Source organism: Cryptomeria japonica, chromosome 5 (assembly GCF_030272615.1).
Source record: "Cryptomeria japonica chromosome 5, Sugi_1.0, whole genome shotgun sequence".
NCBI classification, from domain to species: Eukaryota; Viridiplantae; Streptophyta; class Pinopsida; order Cupressales; family Cupressaceae; genus Cryptomeria; species Cryptomeria japonica.
This window is the reverse complement of record NC_081409.1, coordinates 19,151,758-19,171,374: the sequence shown is the minus strand read 5'-3', so window position 1 is coordinate 19,171,374 and position 19,617 is coordinate 19,151,758. Positions and strand designations below refer to the sequence as shown.

The window sequence follows — 19,617 nt, the reverse complement described above, 5'->3', positions numbered from 1 at the left end:
TGCAATGGTAAGATTTTCTTGAAGTGCTTGAATAATATCATGAGCAACCTTTAAATCATCTTCAAGTTTGATATTCTTCACCTTTTCTGCATCATAGTCTGTAAGAGTTGTTTCCAATTGTTTTCTCAAGTTTTCCATCTCTACTGGTGACAAGATCTTCCTCAAGCTGTTAGGCTTTTCAAAATAGAGAACCTGGTTCTGATACCAATTGTTAGGATTCCCAAAGATACTGAGAGGGGGGGGGGGGGGGAGGTGTGAATCAGTATCTAACCAGTTAATAAATTTACTTGACTTAAAACATGAAAAGTATATTAAAATTGTGTACCGGTAAACCAAAAATAATGCAGCAAGCAAGAATAACAGTAACCACATGAGAAGCACACCATAACACAGTATTTTAATGAGGAAACCCGGTGTGGGAAAAATCTCGGTGGGATTTGTGACCCACAATATTCGCTTACTGGCCAATAAGGGAATATTACTCTTACAATATGGGGCCTGCACATGCAGGAAGGCCAAGTGCCTAGAGCTCACTGCTCAATTACAAACGAAGTCGCACTGACTTACAAAAATGGATTATATTAATCCAATGTCTTGTACTGCTTCAGATTAGCATCTGCTATGCTAGATCCAGTACCGGTTTAAGCTCTACTACATACATAAACCCTTAACCTATAATTCACATAATAGGTCTGCATAATTTCGCCTATCTCCTTATTACAAAATGTTTTGCAATGATCTCATACATATATGAGTCATTTTACAACTTGCCATGTCAGCTTACAATGATTTTACAATTAATTACAAAATACATTATAAACAAAATTCATGTCGGCCAGGGTGCCGGTATCCTTCCTTTCACTGTCAGTGTTCTATGTGCCGGTGTAGAGTTTGTCGTTTCCGGTGCTGGTATTCTGTCTTGTCGGTATCATATGATTGCAAGGTTGCCATCAATGACAAAACCTTCAATCACCTACAATTTCTCATTGGAGTGTTCATTTGCTAACAATTTCTAGTTGCATCAAGATCATCAAGTGCCACACTGAGTTGTCTCTGAAAACTGGAATCCATTGAATCAATCTCCCAGACCTTCCTCAAGCGGTTAGGCTTCTTCACAAGTACTAGGCTCTGATACCAATTGTTCAAGTCAAGGAACACTGAGAGGGGGGGGAGGAATCAACGTTTTGCCGGAATTCAAATTCACAAACTTATTCTTTATCCACTGGTTAGCAATGTATAACAGTAAAGAACATAAACAAGCAATAAATAAACCACAAATCCACAACACCGAAATTTTTTACTTGGAAACTTGGAAAGGGAAAAGCCATAGTGGGGCTGAAACCCACAATATTCATATACTATGGCCAGAAGTACATAAATATTACATAGATGGAGAATGTACTCGCATTCAAGCTCATTGCTTAGAGCTCACTGCTAAAATATAATTGCCCGGAAGGCTACAACCCTTAGGGAAGTCTCACTGACTTACAGTTTGATTACAATAATGAAATAAAGTGAAATGAACTTTGAAGTAGCATCTGCCAATGCATGAATGAGTTCCTCTTAAGCACTAGATCTCTAAATGTACTCGCTCTACAAATACTCTATTTCTATCTCTGTCAGCTACCAGATTATCTGTGAATCAAATGCGCACGTGAAACTGCGCTCAATCGCACCAAAACAGATCACCACAACAATAATACCCCGAAAACCAATCGCCAATTCAATCTTATATATCCTGTCTTATCAAAAATAATCTCCTCCAAGTCGGCTATCAAAAGTGTAATGAGTAGTCATATGTTGGTTTCAATCTCTAACAAAAAATAGCACCGGACCAAAAGAGTATAATCACACACTTCCTAAGGATCTTCCCATTCACCGAGATCATAAAATCAATCACCACAATCACCAGAAATATTTTTGGACCAAAACTGCACTGGAATAACCCTGATTTACCAGTTGACTGGCTACCAGTTAACTCCTACTTCCGGATAAGAGAAATCGCGACCACTGGATCGAATCTACAAGAAGAGTTGCCATCAATGACAACCCTAAACCATGAATCAAGCATTGGAAGTCACCAGATGAGTGTCAATTGCCAATAGTAAGACCTCCGTTTTTTTTTAAAATGTAATATGGACACTTAACTATCTACAACTAAGGTTTGAAGGCAAGACTCATCATGCAAGTCATCAAAATAACACATCTAGTGCGAAGTGTCCAAGTAATGACTTTTTAAAGATTTGACCAAAACTTAATCTAAAAATCCCTAGTTGTTGAATAAAAAAATATCATTTGTAATTAATATAATATCACATTTTTATATAAAATATAACTTATATGAAACTTAAATGAACCAAATACTTATTAGTAATCATAAATGTGTGTTATTTCTAACTCTTATATCCAACACCAAAGGACCAGTAGTTGAACACAAAAATATATCTGTTGTTATAAAAGCAACATATTATCATATAAAATAGAACTTATATGAATACAAAGGGACCAATTGTTGAACACTTAAATCTTTGGACAATCCGTCACATTTCATGGAGAAAAACAAGGTATTTATTGTGTTCACCTTTTATATTTGTGATGAGACAAATTATTAATATGAAATACTTCAATGCATATACATCGCTACCCCAATAGTTGTACGCATAAGAATAATATTTTTTCACTATGATAACAATACTTGTTTAAGTGAGTATCTTATTTTATAAATGACGCACTTATAGTGGATAGCTATGATATTTTATTTGAAACAAAAAATGATCTATTTCACTTGTTAATTAATGTATTTATGCCTTTTTTATATAACATTTATAGGTTCTCTTATGTTCAAGTATTGGTCTATTTTGATAACATTTGACAATTTTTTTATTTACATGTGAATTATTTATTTACACTATATAGTATAAATATGTGGCAAAACTGGATATTATTTACATGTAGATTATTTATTTACAATATATAGTATAAATACATGGCAAGACGGAATATTATTAGCACAATTGGTATAATGACTATTGGACCCCATACAACTATGACCCCTCTCTTCAAGAATTTGACACTATTATCACTTTTCTGTCATACAAAAACAATGCAATTATATTCAAATTTACTCCCTCTCAATCTTGTTTCCTGCAAACCCTTGCATCTGTGAAAACTCTTCCAGATGTGCACAAATACCCATATTGAGGAGCACAATGAGCATCCTCTGAACACACACAGAGTCCTTCCAAAGCACACCCATCTTTATAAATCACAATATCTTGATTTCTTATACCCAATACAGCGTCCGTCCATTCATTTGAAAAAAAACCCTCTGCATCATATTTTTTCATAACCATCCTAAACTCTTCCGCTTTTCTTTGTTTTTGGATTGCACCCACAAAAGCAACATTCCTGTTCTTGCCCCAGTGGGGCACTCCTCGATATTTGAAAAACGCCATCTGCTCAATCTCTTGTATAACATCAGTGTACAGGGCAGGAATATTTGGGTTATGCGATCTGTAAAATGTGATGTCCATATCTACGGAATCTTCTTCTTTGCCAAGGTAAGCACTTGAAGCCTTCACATAACGAATTAGGATACCATCGTAGAGTTCCACCCCGCAGAAGCTTTTAGGATCCATGTCTCTAAGGTTTTTGACGTCAAGAAGAAAGTCTCTAATCCGAGATAGGCCTATAGAAACCCCAATCTGGTGGAAGAATTGGCCTTTTACTCTAGGATCCCATGGGCAAGCTGTTAATAGCTTATCCTCGGGGCTAGCAAGGCATGATCCAGAAGTCTGCATTTTGTCTTGGAAGCCTATTACTGGATACCCAAGAAAATGCTCGCCAATGTTCTTGAGCCCTCTTCCAAGTCCAAGGATTACAGCTACCTGTAGTTCTGAGAAGACACACAAGCAGTCTACACAACTGGTTTCTTCTTCTGTTTCTTCTGTCAAATTTGGAACACCAAATAGTTTTTAGTTGTAAATTGTGGGCAAGAAATAAAGACAGGAATTATTCGTACAGATAGCTTGGAAGAGATAAGAAGACTGCCAATGAACCATAAAGGAAAAAAAAAACTTTCACACATTTTCAGATGCATCTTTTTTCTTTATATAACTTGCTAAATAATTGGTTGAATAGACTTCTCCATTATTGAGCAGTGGGTGGTCAGATTGGAACCTTGGGATGCTATCTTTGGGATGGAATACTGCTATCCCTAAAATTGGCTGGATTGTTCCATAATATCTTAACCATTTTTGGAGAAAAAAATTTCAATTTGTGCTTGTATATGTATCTATTCTTGTGGTTGAGCTTATGGTGATCTTTTTCTTGTGTCGTGGAACTATTAGTGAGAATATATTAGTTTATATAGTGTTGGTTGAGCTTATAAGACATCTAATATAATAGATTAGTATTTCACATTTCTATTATCTGGGCATTTGATGGTAAGAGTGTTGGACAAAGAATTACAGGTCAATAAGTGGACTGAGCGGACTGGTAGCTCAGTGGTAGAGTATTTTAATAGTGAAATGGTTGATCCTGGGTTTGACTCTTTATTGGTCCACCTGAACTATAGATGGACTGGTTATCAAATAACCTGGAAACAGTATTAGAACACACAAAGAGGTGATCCAAAAAAATTAACAAAGAATAGAATGGTTCAAAGAGTTTTTTTGTTAGCAGAACCAGGCCAGACTAAGAGCCCTGAATACTTACAGTGGGGCGTAGAAGGTGATAAATGAGCTACCTGAACTATAGATGGACTGGTCACCAGATAAACCGAACACGGTATAACACCCAGTAACAAATAGGTGATCCTTAATTCTACTATTAACTAATCTATTAAAAAATTTAACAAACAGTAGATTGGTTCAAAGAGTTTTTTGTCAAGCTAATGCCTATGCAGTGTGTAGGTCAGCCAACTCACTGGCTTACTAGTACATTTAACATATACAGAAAAAGATGATCCATGTACCCATATATGTAGATATTATCCCTGGCATTTTATATTGCCTTTTTCTAACACCCGAAGATTAGTAGCCACTAGTAGATCTCATGGTAAGAATGGGTTCTGGCAAAGAGTGTTGGTTGAGCTTGTAGCCATTATGTACTTGGAATGATTCTCCCAACTGCCATGCTAGTATCTCCACCATGTACGAAAAGCATTACAATTGTGCATATGTTGCTATCTTATCCTTGGTTTTGATATTGCTACCTCTTATAGGCAATGCTATCTCTGGCTACTGTGGAGCTTACTCTCAGAATAGATTGGCTCAGTGCCTATGGTAATTGTCCTATCAGAATCTCCAAACATGTGATTATCAGCATCTATATGACCATCAACTTATAGATATCACATGAACTGAAGAAAAAATAACAACCCACAACAATAAAAATATATAATGATTTATTTTGAATATGTTTTTTTTTTGCAGGACATGGCATGTTTATATGCTATTTTGTTCCAAGATCCATCATTTATGTATTAATTTAGTAGGACCAATACATTTTCTCTCTAAATTAGTATTGTGAATATTTGAGTACCTGTTTCACGTATTGTGCGTAGAAGGGAAGTGAAGAATGGTTGGAATCCAGTGAAGTCATTTATTCCGTTTCCTGGTACAGTCATAGGAACTCTGTCATCTACTCTGTATACTGCCTTTCCCTGTGAAGGATACCATGATATACCTCCAAATTCATGCTGCAAGCCAAATGTGAGTACCATATTTTCTACGTCTAGATCACCTTTCTCAAGATTTGTAATGGACCTCTTGAACAATGGCTGCAGTTGAAGTGTGACCTGTATCAGAGCAGAGCATACTTTAAGAAAATCATTTAAAATTTGTCTCCAGCAAGAGCTTTGAAGTTAAATGAAGGTCACTGTGGAGGGAACTTTGAAATTGAAGTTCAGGGAATCTTGTCGGACCTTCTGTATGGCCAAAGATTTAATAAGAAAGGATGTGGTACAGTGCTCAAGTTCGAATCACCTCCTGACTCGCCAGCATGTTACTAATTGTAGAGCAGTCGAATCTGGAAATTTGTTTTTAATAACTAGTGTTATATATATTCGTAAAAGATGGTGGAAATATTTACTGTTGGAAAGTTCAAACAGGACACCAGCTGGATCAAAACATCAAAACACAATTATAATGAGTGGGAGTTGTACGAAAAGAACAGAAACAGGGGAAAAAAAGGAGGTGGGACCTGATCATTCAATTGAGAAAATGTTAATTTGTTTTTGAAATTGTTACCTCGTGATTTTTACTGTTTTAGTATTAATTCACTCAGTGGGTTATCCTATTATCAGGTTTCTATAAAAATAGGAAATGACTAAATCAAAAAGTACAGTTCAATGATGATGTCAGTTTCTAGGTTAGGAAATAATCTAAAAGAAAAATGGAACCATAATACCAACATAAATAGTCGATTTTTTCTTTTTAAATATTTTTTTTATCTTTTAAGTTTTGTAGTAAAAGTTAATTTAAATTTAATAAATATATATAATTTAAGTAAAATAAATTAATAGTTTTTAATAATATTATTAAATTAATAGTTTTTAATAATATTATTAAATTAATAGTTTTTAATAATATTATTAAATTAATAGTTTTAATAATATTAGAAGTGATAAATAATATTAAATTGAAGCCTGCATAAACTACTAATAATATATTTTAAGATTATTGAAAAAGATTTTCATCAAATCTATTTTTACTTTAACTTGTAAAAAAAATTGTTTGGTTTATTAGTTAAATCTTCCTTCATCTAACTTGTAGTTCAACTTGTATAATAAAATTACAACATACAAAATTGGAAATTAAGTGTAAAATTTTTAAATTAAAAACTTCTTTACTATTACATAAAAATTTAACTAAACACAATACATTACCAAAATTCTTCCTAAAAAAATTCATTAATACTTACCATAAAACAAAAAAACAAACTTCCTTAAAAAATCAAATGTTTTCAATGACTAATAACCTCAGCGGATACCTCAGCGGATTAAAAATATCCAACATACTCCCAATATATTTTAGTAACTTTAACTAGTGAAGATTCTGAAAAGTAAGCTCAAACGATCTTGCAGGAAAGATAAGATTGGTGAAGATAAATAAGGCTATGTTTAATATATATGGCATCCTACGTTAAACCTCTTCAATCTGATAAAGCAATAAAGTTATTTGATTGAAAACATAGTTCAAAGACAGAAGCAAGCAACAAGTAGGTGCTGACAGAGAGTTATGCAATTCTCTTAGATTGAAGTTGTGTTCCAAGAAAAAGTTCTGCTCAGAGCGTCTATATAGAGCAAATCTTAGTGACTTTTTTCTTTCAAATTTCAATTACTTAGATTTCCTACTAGGAAAAGATTTTCACCTGAGATGTCACTCCAAGAACCCCAAGAGAAACTTTAGCAGCATTGAGATCCTCATCATCCTCTGTAAGCAGGATGACTTTAGCATATCCTTCTTCTTGAGAAGCAGGGACTACCAATCTCATCCCCACAACATATTCATGAACTGCACTGCCTTTCCCAAACAGAGAGCTGCCATGAGCCCCAGTGCCTAACATGCCTCCAACTGTCACACCCTCCCAAAAAGGACAATGTGGCAAAGCAAGGCCTGCTTTGGCAGCTTCATCCACAAGCTTTCTCAGTGGCACCCCACTTTCAAAGCTCATTCTCATGGCAGAAGTGTCAACAGAAACAACATGATCTAAATCTCTGGTACTTATGACCAAACCAGAGTCTCCTCCAGGGCAAACGAGCTTAGGAATACTGTGAGAATACCTTGTTACCACCCTCATCTTCTGCTTCTTCACAACAGCCATTGCAACAGAGGCTAAGAGCTCATCTTCTGTTGAAGGAAAAACAACTTGTGCAGCCTTGCAGATTGTTCTATCAGGAAAAACACCATACCCATTTTGAACTGTGCAGTTGTTCGACGCACTGGAACACTCAACTACAGAACCAGGTGGACTACATCTTACATTCCTTACCCTGCACAGAATCATAACATAGCATAAAACTGCCACAACCCAAAAGACATCTCTCCGTATAGAATCCATGATAAGGTAGAAGAAGACTTTTATGTTTGATTTGATGGATCACAGGGTGTGATCTGAAATATTGATGTCAAAACTCTCTTACAATTGACATCTCTCCGTATAGAATCCATGATAAGGTAGAAGAAGACTTTTATGTTTGATTTGATGGATCACAGGTTGTGATCTGAAATATTGATGTCAAAACTCTCTCACAATTGAATCCAGAAACAGCAAATCATCAGAATAATAGATTGTGAAAATCTAATGTCGGAACAGTCTATATTGTGCATAACATTGAGCAAGTTGAAACATGGTGGTCTTGTGACATTGGTTTGGCCATCTGGAAAGTAGTGCATCTGTATTTTATCTATCTCTCTACCAACCTGCTGAAATGTTGGACTTAACATGATTGAAATACAATGCTGTGAGCATGAGGTTTGCCTGTTTCTCTAGGTAAACCAGGAATATATTTTTTACGACATTAGTGTGTTTCTGGCTAAATCAGGAACGACTTGTCCGACAGTAGTGTGTTTTTTTCAATCCTTATGTCCAGGGAAGTATTTAACCATGCTTCAAATGTATTTTTCACTTAGTTTGGCAAACTACCTGTTCTGATGTCCGACAGTAGTGTGTTTTTTTCAATCCTTATGTCCAGGGAAGTATTTAACCATGCTTCAAATGTATTTTTCACTTAGTTTGGCAAACTACCTGTTCTGATGACAACACTCTTTTCAGGAATAATCAATTGACTAAGAGGTAAACCAAAACAGTGTTTTCTTTTCTAGATTATATTTGAAGCACCTACCATTGAATTAGCAGAGATTACTTGTTTGTAAAACAGATAAAAACAAATTCTTATTCACATGTCGGTCAAATTTTCATGAACCTTGAAAAAAAAAATAGAATTTGCTTCGATGTGGCTTGTTTGAGTGAAAAATCATCGTAAGAATGACTCAAGTCTGTTCAGCTAAATACGATGACCTGTCTATACAAAGGAAGATTATCAATTGTTTCGAGATGGCTTTCTCGGGGAAAAATAATTTCCAAAAGATGGTTTAAAATTGTTCAAATAAACATTATTGGCTCTTTCTGAATATGGGAAGATTTATCATATTGATTTATCCTTCCAGACATTTTTCAACGTAACTTTTTATTTGACTAATAAATATCTAATAATTAACAAGTATTAAATCCTAGTAAGATTATAATGTTTGCATTTTTTTTATTGGTTTAATTTAATGAGGTTATAATAAAGAATTTTGTGGACCAAATTTAGATGACTTTGGTTATGTTTGTGTTAATAGTCGTAGTTTTAAATTAATTAGATAATCAATTATATTAATATTGAAAGGAAGTCTAAGTGTGGAATAACGCTTCCAAATGCTAAATCTAACGAGAGGTGATGTAGAAATTTCTTACAAACTCTTAAACTATTGCAAATTAGATAAACACATATAAAATCAGATTTGACAAATAAAACTACAACACTAGATATAAGTAAGAAAACCCTTTCGAGAAAAAAAACCACACTCCAAAAGCCAAATTCAATTGTGTTATCAACAACAACAACAGTTACAATACAATGCACACAACCAATGCTCTTTAAGAGTAGCTACAACAAAGATTTCAAAAACAATTCTGACAGCATAACAACGCCTTAGAAATAATCAACCCATCTCTTACAAAACAACTAAGGCATCAACATATTAATAGAGCTCATCACAAAGAGGTATGTGCCCATGGTTTCCAAAACCATCTTCAAAGCCCATGAGGTAAGTTGTATCACAAGCAACACCTTGCTAATCTAATGACACATTGCACATAGCAACTTCCAAAGCAACATCACCTATCTCTTCCATAATGGTCGTCTTATGAAATGTAATGTAAATACAACATAGAAGTTACCATGACCAAATAGGTGCCTTCCTTACCTCACACCACTTGTCAAAAGTGAACTCAAACCATAAATGTAGAGTGCCAAAATATAACTCTCTATGACTCTTCCACTGAACTAGAAACCATCATAGTCATAATAGAAATTTGTCATAGTCTCCACATAGCAACCTATGACACTAGTTCCATAAAATTTAGGACTTCCAAAGTGGAGTGAAAAATAAAATAAATAATTAAATTAGCATGTTTGGACTCTAAGGTTGAGACACCTTAATCCCAACATTCTCCCACTTGTCAAAGACTTGTCAAGAGTAAAAAACACTCTGTCATTTGCTCAAGGCCCCAAGACCCATAGAACTAGCACACCATCTGAACTTCTCAGTGCTCATTGGGTGCTCATTAGCTTCGTTAGTGCATCTGCAACATTAACCAAAGTATCAATTTTCTCTAGCTTCACCTTTCCATCTTCTACGATATCATGAACAAAATGAAATTGTACATCAATATGCTTTGTGTTTGGCATGGAAAGTAGGATTCTTCGGTAAACAAATAGAACTCTAGCTGTCACAATAGATAATAATATGTCCTGCATCAAAACCAATATCCAAGCACAATCTCTTTAGCCAAATGGCTTCTTTGCAAGCATGAGTAGATGCCATGTACTCTGCTTTAGTTGTGGATAAAGTGACTACAACTTGCCGCTTGCTCATCCAACTTATTGCACCACCAAACATCATGAACACATATCCATTGGTGGATCTTCTACTATCAATGTCACCTTCCCAATCAAAGTCTACTTACCCATGAATACTCAAGGAATGCCGAGGTCCAGTAGAATTACTGTTGGCATGATTGGCATAACTAATGCATATGAGGTGATGCAGTTGAAAACTTTTGACTAAACCGGTAGAGGATAGAAGACTATTTGTGATGAAGAGATTGAGATTTTGTGATTAGATGTCTTGATTAGTTAGTTGTGTTGTCATTGATGGCAACTGATAATTAATGATGTCATCTGATGTTTGGTTTGTCATCTAAGTGATTTAGTCTACCGGAGATAGGGTTTACCGACAATATACAAAAGACTGTGAAATAGAACTTTAACCGGTATCTGCAAAGAGATGTTTTACTTGAAGCGGATGACTCGTGATGATTGGTAATTTGCGGTTTGGAATGTAAGATTTTATCATGAAAATGAGTATCTGACCAGAACCGCATCTTGTGATGACTATCAGAAGGCATGCTTCTAATTTCTGATGAAGTTTTGTCAGGGTTTTAGTAGGGTTTTAGAACTGGTGAAGAAATCATCAAACCGGTAATGATTTTTGGTATAGTGGTGATCGACATCAAGGCTACATTTTGATGATAATGAGGCACAAACCGCATGAAGTGTTTGAAAGATGTTTTGGTGCGTTTGGAGAGCGAATTTCTTGGGAATGTGCAAAGTGCTTAGGAGAATGAGCTAAGGGTTTGACTTTGTACCAAATCGACTTGCTGAGATGACTTATGATCATTCAATGATTAATATTAATTTGTAATTGATTGTAATGATCCATATGATGATATGTAATAAGTTGTAAAGATCTGTGATGATCTATGTAGTAAGTCTTAGGGTTTTGGTGCCGGCCTACTTGTAAAGGTTATTTATGTTGGTAAGGTCAATGTTCATTGTGTCGGAGGTCTTAGAGAAGAGTGTTAAGCCATACCAGAGAAAAGTGAGATCTGCCTGAGAGTTGCAGATAGTGGAGCATAACTGGATCTGATTTAGCAAGCTAAGAAGTGCAAGTAGCAGATCACTTTTTCACTATTGTTTCCTAATAGTTGTAGCAGATTAAATCCCTTTATCGGGTAGGTCCTGATAGGCCTTAATCTTGTAAATCCCCTAAGATGGTAGCTCTCAAAAAGAGTGATAAATCCTCTCACAAGGTTGATCCTAACATGTCATTAAGCTCCTAACTCGACTGCACATCCAAATCCCTTAACCAGGTGACTCCTAGCAAGGTCTGCTCCTAACAAAGCGTATTGTAAGCTCCTAACAGGGAGTACTTCAAAAGAGTACAAATCTTTGTGGGTACTAACTCCCACTGTGGTTTTTTCCCTATTTGAGTTTCCACTTAAAAAATATGGTGTTCATGTGTGGAATGATTTTCATGTGATGTTATTGATTATCTTTAGTTTATTCATTATTTCTGAATACATGGGTTATAGCAGTTTATCAAAAATTTATCAGTGGTTACCGGTATTATTTAATGAGTTGGCATATGTGGTAAATAAAGTTAGATTTGTTGTAAGTTTGATTTGGGTTTAAAATTTCAAATTGGTGTTAATATTGATTCACCCCCCCCCCCCCCCCCCAGTATTAACCGGATCCTCATAGAATAAACAATTGGTATCAGAGCTTTGGTCCTCTGTGTACAGAAAGCCTAACTGCTTGAGGGAAAGATTTTGAGGAAGTCAAGATGATAAAAAAAGGGAGTCCTAAGTTCAACAAGGATAACTACAAGATCTGGAAAGATAGAATGAAGATCTACATCAAAGGTCTTGGTGCACAATATTGGAAGCAAACTGAAACAAAATATGTTGCTCCTACTACCACTCCCTTGACATCGAATGAACTCAAAGAGCAGCAAGAGAACATGCAAGCCTTAGAAGCTATTGTAAGTACTTTATCAAATTTAGAATATATTAATGTTCAAGGATTGGAAACTGCATGTGAGGTTTGGGAAAAGTTAGATATAATCTATGGAGGAGATGAGCATGTACAAAGAGCCAAAGAGTAAAGCTTGAGAGGAAAGTTCGATGACATGAGAATGCTTGAAGGAGAAAATATTGCATAGTATGGTCAGAGAATCAAAGAAGTTGTTGGTGGCATAAAGAGTGCTGGAGGTAAGATAGATGATGAGGCAATAGTAAGTAAAATGCTTAGAACTCTTCAACCTCAGCATGCTATAAGAGTATCTGCAATCCAAGAACTTAGATCTATTTCAAAAGATAAGATAATTGTTGATTTATTGATTGTCAAGCTTACAACTTTTGAGCTGAATAGTTTTGATAATAGTATGACAAAATCTACTGAATCTACCTTTAAAGCTTCTGTTACTAGTTCATCTACTAGAAAAGGAAAAGATATATGTCAAAATCATGAGTGGAGGTCAAGTCATGGAAGTAACCCGGGAAATGAAGACAATGAAGATGAGGTGATGGAACTTGAGGCACTGTTAGCAAAAATATTTCGAAGAGGCACCGGTAAGTATAAAGGAAAGCTACCTTTGAAGTGTTTTTCTTGTAGTAAAATTGGTCATATTGCTACTAATTGTTCTAATGCTGACAAGAAAGATAAATTTAGAAAATATAAATGAAAGGGCAAAAAGAAATGTTATGTTGTAGCAGATGAAGGTGTGACCGATGAGGAGTCTGAAGATGAAGATGACAATGAGGAAATTGTGTTTGTAGCTGTGAAGGAGGAACTGACAGATGAAAAGGCACTGGTATCTCATATGGAGAATAATGATGAATAGATTATAGACAATGGTTTCTCACACCACATGACCAAAGACAAAAGTAAGTTCATAACCCTTGATGAATTTGATGGTGGTGTTAGATTTGGAAATAACTCTCCCTAGATGATGAAAGGTAAAGGTTCAATTTCTCTAAATGGGAAGAGTAATGCTGATGATGTGTTTTGGGTTGATGGTCTAAAGAATAATCTTTTAAGTGTTGGTTATCTCAATGATAAAAGTTATTTGCTTGAGTGTAAAAGTGGAATCTGCAAAATTCTTGGAGGTAATGGTGAACTGATTGCTACCGGGAAGCAAACTAGAGGTAACTTATTCCATTTGAATAGTAATGTTAATAATTGTCTGGTTGCAAGAATGGAAGACAGTTGGTTGTGGCATAAAAGATGTTGTCAAGTTAATTTTGATAATTTGATTAAGGTAAGAAAGTCAAGTGTTGTAAGAGGATTTCCCTAACTCGTTAAACTGGATTAGTGTGATATGTAAAGATTGTCAAATTGGTAAGATGACCTCTATTTCTTTCAAGAGCAAGAATTGTACTTCAAATAATATTTTAGATTTGGTATATACTGATCTATGTGGCCCTATGAGAATAAAGAGTTATTATGGTGATAGGTATTTCATGCTTTTCACCGATGACTATACTAAAATGATATGGATGACATTTTTTAAGGAGAAATCGGAAAATTTAGTAAATTAAAATCATTTAAAGATTTGGTTGAGAATGAAACTGGTAAAAACTTGAAGTGTTTAAGATCATACCAAGGAGGAGAATTCACATCTGATGAATTTGTTTAAAAGTATTGTGATGAACAGGGTATCAAGAGATAGATGTCATCTTTGAGGACACCACAACATAATGGCATAGCAGAAAGGATGAACAGAACAATAGTTGAAGCTTCTAGAACCATTCTATTACAGGGTAATGTACCTAAAATGTTTTGGCGAGAAGCAGTCAGCATTGTTGTATACACTTTAAACTGGGTACTAGTAAAACGAGGTAACAACAAAACACCCTATGAGCTATGGTATGGAAAAACTCCTTGTTTAAGTTATTTCAAAAATTTTGGGAGTCAATGTTTTATTAAGAAAGATAAGCACACTGAGAAGTTTGATACAAAATCTAATGAGGGAATCTTTCTTGGTTACTCTACTAGAAGTAAGGCATATAAATTTTACAATAAGAAAACTAAGAATATTATTGAAAGTGCTAATGTGAAGGTAGATGATCTCTCTAGAAAGTCAGAAGGTACCAGCAGATTTGAGCCTAAAAAAGATGATGAGAAAACTTGTGATTATTGAACCGGAAGCACAAAACAATGAAGAACCGACAAATGGAGAATTAGGTGCTCAACCGATAAGTGATGACAACGATGAAGAAAATGAAGAACAAGAAGCATAAGATGTAGAACCAATACCAGTATTGCCTAGGTATGTCATATTAAACCATTCACAAGAGCAGATAATTGGTGATAAGAATGTTGGTGTGCAAACAAGGAGGAAAATCCGAGAAAACTCTTGCTTGATATATACAATAGAACCCAAAACAATAAAGGAAGCACTAAAAGATGATGATTGGGTTAATGCAATGAATAAAGAATTAGATCAAATTGAGAAGAATCAGACATGGTCACTTGTTCCTAGACCAAAGGATAAGAATGTAATTGGAACAAAATGGGTTTTTAGGAATAAGTTGGATGAAGAAGGAAAAATTGTAAGAAACATGGCAAGGTTAGTCTGCAAAGGGTATGCATAGGAAGAAGGTGAGGATTATGGTGAAACCTTTGCACCGGTTGCTAGATTAGAAGGAGTGAGAATGTTGCTAGCATTTGCTGCATATAAGGGATTCAAATTTTATCAAATGGATGTCAAATCAGCCTTTCTAAATGGGATTCTAGAAGAAGAAGTCTACATTGAACAACCAGATGGATTTTCTCTATCCGATGATAAAGACATGGTATGTAAATTGCATAAAGCACTATATGGTCTAAAGCAGGTATCGAGAGCATGGTTTGAGAGATTACATGCACATCCGATCAAATTTGGATTCCAACGTACTAGTGAGGACAACAACATTTATTTGAAGACTGATGGAGACAAGATGCCATTAGCAGAAGTGTTTGCAGATAACATAATTTTTGGTGGAAATAATGATATGTGTATGGATTTTGCTGATGTAATGAAAAAGGAATTTGAAATATCTCTAATCAGTGAAATAAAGTCTTTATTGGGTTACAGGTCCAACAACTAGATGGTGGTATCTTTATTTGTCAGAGCAAGTATGTCAAAGAGGTGTTGAATACATTCGACATGGAAGACTACAAACCGATAGGAACACCGATGGCGACAGGTTGCAAGTTGTCCAAACAAGATGATTCTCCCATTGTCTGTGAAAAAATGTACATGTCTATGATTGGTAGGTTGCACTATGTTATTCATAGTAGGCCAGACATTGCTCATGCTATTGGATTAGTTGCAAGATTTTGGAAAGAGCCTAAGGAGACACATTTGGTGGCAGTGAAGAGAATTTTTTCGATATCTCCAAGGCGCAGTAGATTATGGTTTATGGTATCCCTATAAAAGAGATTTTACTTTGGGTGCCTTTACTGATGCAGATTGGGCAGGTAATGTGGATGACCGGAAAAGAACAACCGGTGGAGCCTTTCTTCATGGTGGAAGATTAGTGGCATGGATGAGCAAGAAACAAACATGTGTTTCTCAATCTATAGCTGAAGCAAAGTATGTTGTTGCATTCATGAATTGCACACAAGCAATATGGATGGGACATGTGCTAAAAAGATTCAAAATAGATATGTCTAAATCAGTGACTATCTATTGTGATAATACAAGTGCTATAAATATTTTTAAGAATCCTGTACTTCATGCTAGAACAAAGCACATTGAATTGAAGTATCATTTTCTAAGGGAAAGAGTTCAAGAAAAATAGGTCAAGATGGAATATGTGAAGAGTAAAAATCTGATAGTTGATATCTTTACTAAAAGCCCTTATCGAAGACTACCTTTGAGTTTCTTAGAGGTAAACTAGGGGTTAGACCCCTACACAGGAAGAACCAGAATGATGGAGATGCATCAATCCTGTGAATCTAATGATTATTCTTCATTAAGGATTGATGAGGTGCAAGCTACTCCATAGGGGGACTAACTCGGATATAAAGCTTTGATTTAATGATTTGACATAATGATTAGATATAATGATTCTAATTTGGTTAGCAGAGATGATGATGACAGAAGCAACAATAAAGAAGATCGATGATGCACATACACCTTTGGAATTACTATCAAAGGGGGAGAAGAACAAGATCATATTTGGGAGAAGAACAAGATCAGATTTGAGAGAAGAAAAGGATCAGAGAAGTTGGAGAAGTATTGGTTTATGGGGAGAAGACAAAAGGAGGAGACCGACAGATGATATGATACCGACAACAAGTAGTAGTGATGGTGTTGCAATCTGATTGGTATATCTGATTGTTGTTGCCATCAATTCCAAAGGGGGAGAATGTTGCCATGATTGGCATAACTGATGCAGATGAGGTGATGCAGTTGAATACTATTGACTGAACCGGTAGAGGATAGAAGACTATTTGTCATGAAGAGATTGAGATTTTGTGATTAGATGACTTGATTAGTTATTTGTGTTGTCATTGATGGCAATTGATGATTAATGATGTTATCTGATGTTTGGTTTGTCAGCTAAGTGATTTAGTCTACCAGAGACAGGGTTTACTGACAATATACAAATTACTGTGAAATAAGACTTCAGCTGGTATATGCAGAGGTGCTTTACTTGAAGTAAATGATTGGTGATTTGCGGTTTGGAATGTAATCTTGTATCATGGAAATGAGTATCTGACTGGAACCACATCTTGTGATGACTATCGGAAGGCATGTTTCTAATTTCTGATGAAGTTTTACCAGGGTTTTAGTAGGGTTTTAGAACCGGTGAAGAAATCATCAAACCGGTAATGATTTTTGGTATGGCAGTGATCAACATCAAGTCTACATGTTGATGATAATGCGACACAAACCATGTGAAGTGTTTCAAAGATGTTTTGGCATGTTTGGAGAGCGAATTTCTTGGGAATATGCAAAGTGCTTAGCGGAATGAGTTAAGGGTTTGACTTTGTACCAAATCGACTTGATGTGATGACTTATGATTATTCAATGGTTGATATTGATTTGTAATTGATTATAATGATCCATATGATGATCTGTAATGAGTTGTAAAGATCTGTGATGATCTATGTAGTAATTCTTAGGGTTTTGATGCCTACCTAGTTGTAAAGGTTATTTATGTCAGTAAGGTTGATGTTCATTGTGTCGAAGGTCTTAGAGAAGAGTGTGAAGCCATACCAAAGAAGAGTGAGATCTTCCTGAGAGTTGCAAATATTGGAGCATAACTGGATGTGATTTAGCAAGGTGAGAAGTGCAAGTAACAGATCACTTTTTCACTGTTGTTTCCTAACAGTTGCAACAGATTAAATCCCTTAACATGCCTTAATCTTGTAAATCCCCTAACAGGGTAGCTCTCAAAAAGAGTGGTAAATCCTCTCGCGAGGTTGATCCTAACAGGTCATTAAGCTCCTAACCGGGCTGCACATCGAAATCCCTTAACTAGGTGACTCCTAACAGGGTCTTCTCCTAACAGGGCTAAGCTCCTAACAGGGAGTACTTCAAAAGAGTACAAATCTTTGTGGGTACTAACTCCCACTGTGGTTTTTTCCCTATTTGGGTTTCCACATCAAAAATATGATGTTCACGTGTGGAATTATTTTCATGTGATGTTATTGATTATCTTTAGTTTATTCATTATTTTTGAATACATCGGTTATAGCAGTTTATCAGAAATTTATCAGTGGTTACTGGTACTATTTAATAAGTTGGCATATATGATAAATGAAGCTAGATTTGGGTTTAAAATTTCAAATTGGTGTTAATACTGATTCACCCCCCCCCCCACTAGTATTAACCAGATTCTCATAGAATAAACAATTGGTATCAGAGGTTTGGTCCTCTGTGTGCAGAAAGCCTAACCACTTGAGTGAAAGATTCTGAGGAAGTCAAGATGATAAAGAAAGAGGGTCCTAAGTTCAAAAAGGATAACTACAAGATCTGGAAAGACATAATGAAGATCTACATCAAAGGTCTTGGTGCACAATATTGGAAGCAAGCTGAAACAAAATATGTTGCTCCTACTACCACTCCCTTGACACCAGATGAACTCAAAGAGAAGCAAGAGAACATGCAAGCCTTAGAAGCTATTGTAAGTACTTTATCGGATTCAGAATATATTGATGTTCAAGGATTGGAAACTGCATGTGAGGTTTGGGAAAAGTTAGATATAATCTATGGAGGAGATAAGCATGTACAAAGAGCCAAACAGGAAAGCTTGAGAGGAAAGTTTGATGACATGAGAATGCTTGAAGGAGAAAATATTGCACAGTATGGTCAGAGAATCAAAGAAGTTGTCGGTGGCGTAAAGAGTGTTGGAGGTAAGATAGATGATGACGCAATAGTAAGTAAAATGCTTAGAACTATTCAACCTCAGTATGTTATAAGAGTATCTGCAATCCAAGAACTTAGATCTATAAGAGTAGCTCTCAAAAAGAGTGATAAATCCTCTCACGAGGTTGATCCTAACAAGTCATTAAGCTCCTAACCGGGATGCACATCCAAATCCCTTAACTGGGTGACTCCTAATAGGGCGTATTGTAAGCTCCTAACAGGGAGTACTTCAAAAGAGTACAAATCTTTGTGGGTACTAACTCCCACCGTGGTTTTTTCCCTATTTGGGTTTCCACGTGAAAAAATGGGTGTTCATGTGGAATGATTTTCATGTGCTGTTATTGTTGGAATTCTATACTATAGTGAGAAACGATGGTGTTGTCATTGATGGCAACCTACCGGCAACCTTCAGGCAACCACCTGACATTCACATGGTAAAGACACTGATAGGCACCAACACCAACAGACACTTCACCAGCCGTGACAACAATGCATACTGGCACCCCAGCCGATAAGAATAAAGTTTTGTTTATTGTATTTAATTATAAATATCTTTTTGTAAATCCAACATGGCATATTGTAATAGACTCATATATGTATGAGATCTTGTAAATCATTTTGTGATGATGGACATATGATAGAT

General features: G+C 35.5%; 1 protein-coding gene across 1 annotated transcript; it reads right to left on the bottom strand.

Annotated features, from left to right (window-relative positions):
- Positions 1-3,115: 3,115 nt before the first annotated feature.
- On the bottom strand, positions 3,116-8,183 carry LOC131077947 (probable L-gulonolactone oxidase 4). Its single transcript, XM_058015546.2, has 3 exons — positions 7,375-8,183; positions 5,545-5,800; positions 3,116-3,946 (listed from the first exon to the last, which is right to left on the bottom strand). Exons 1-3 carry the CDS (start codon positions 8,062-8,064, stop codon positions 3,132-3,134), a joined length of 1,761 nt encoding a protein of 586 aa, XP_057871529.2. The 5' UTR covers positions 8,065-8,183; the 3' UTR covers positions 3,116-3,131.
- Between the last annotated feature and the right edge of the window lie 11,434 nt (positions 8,184-19,617).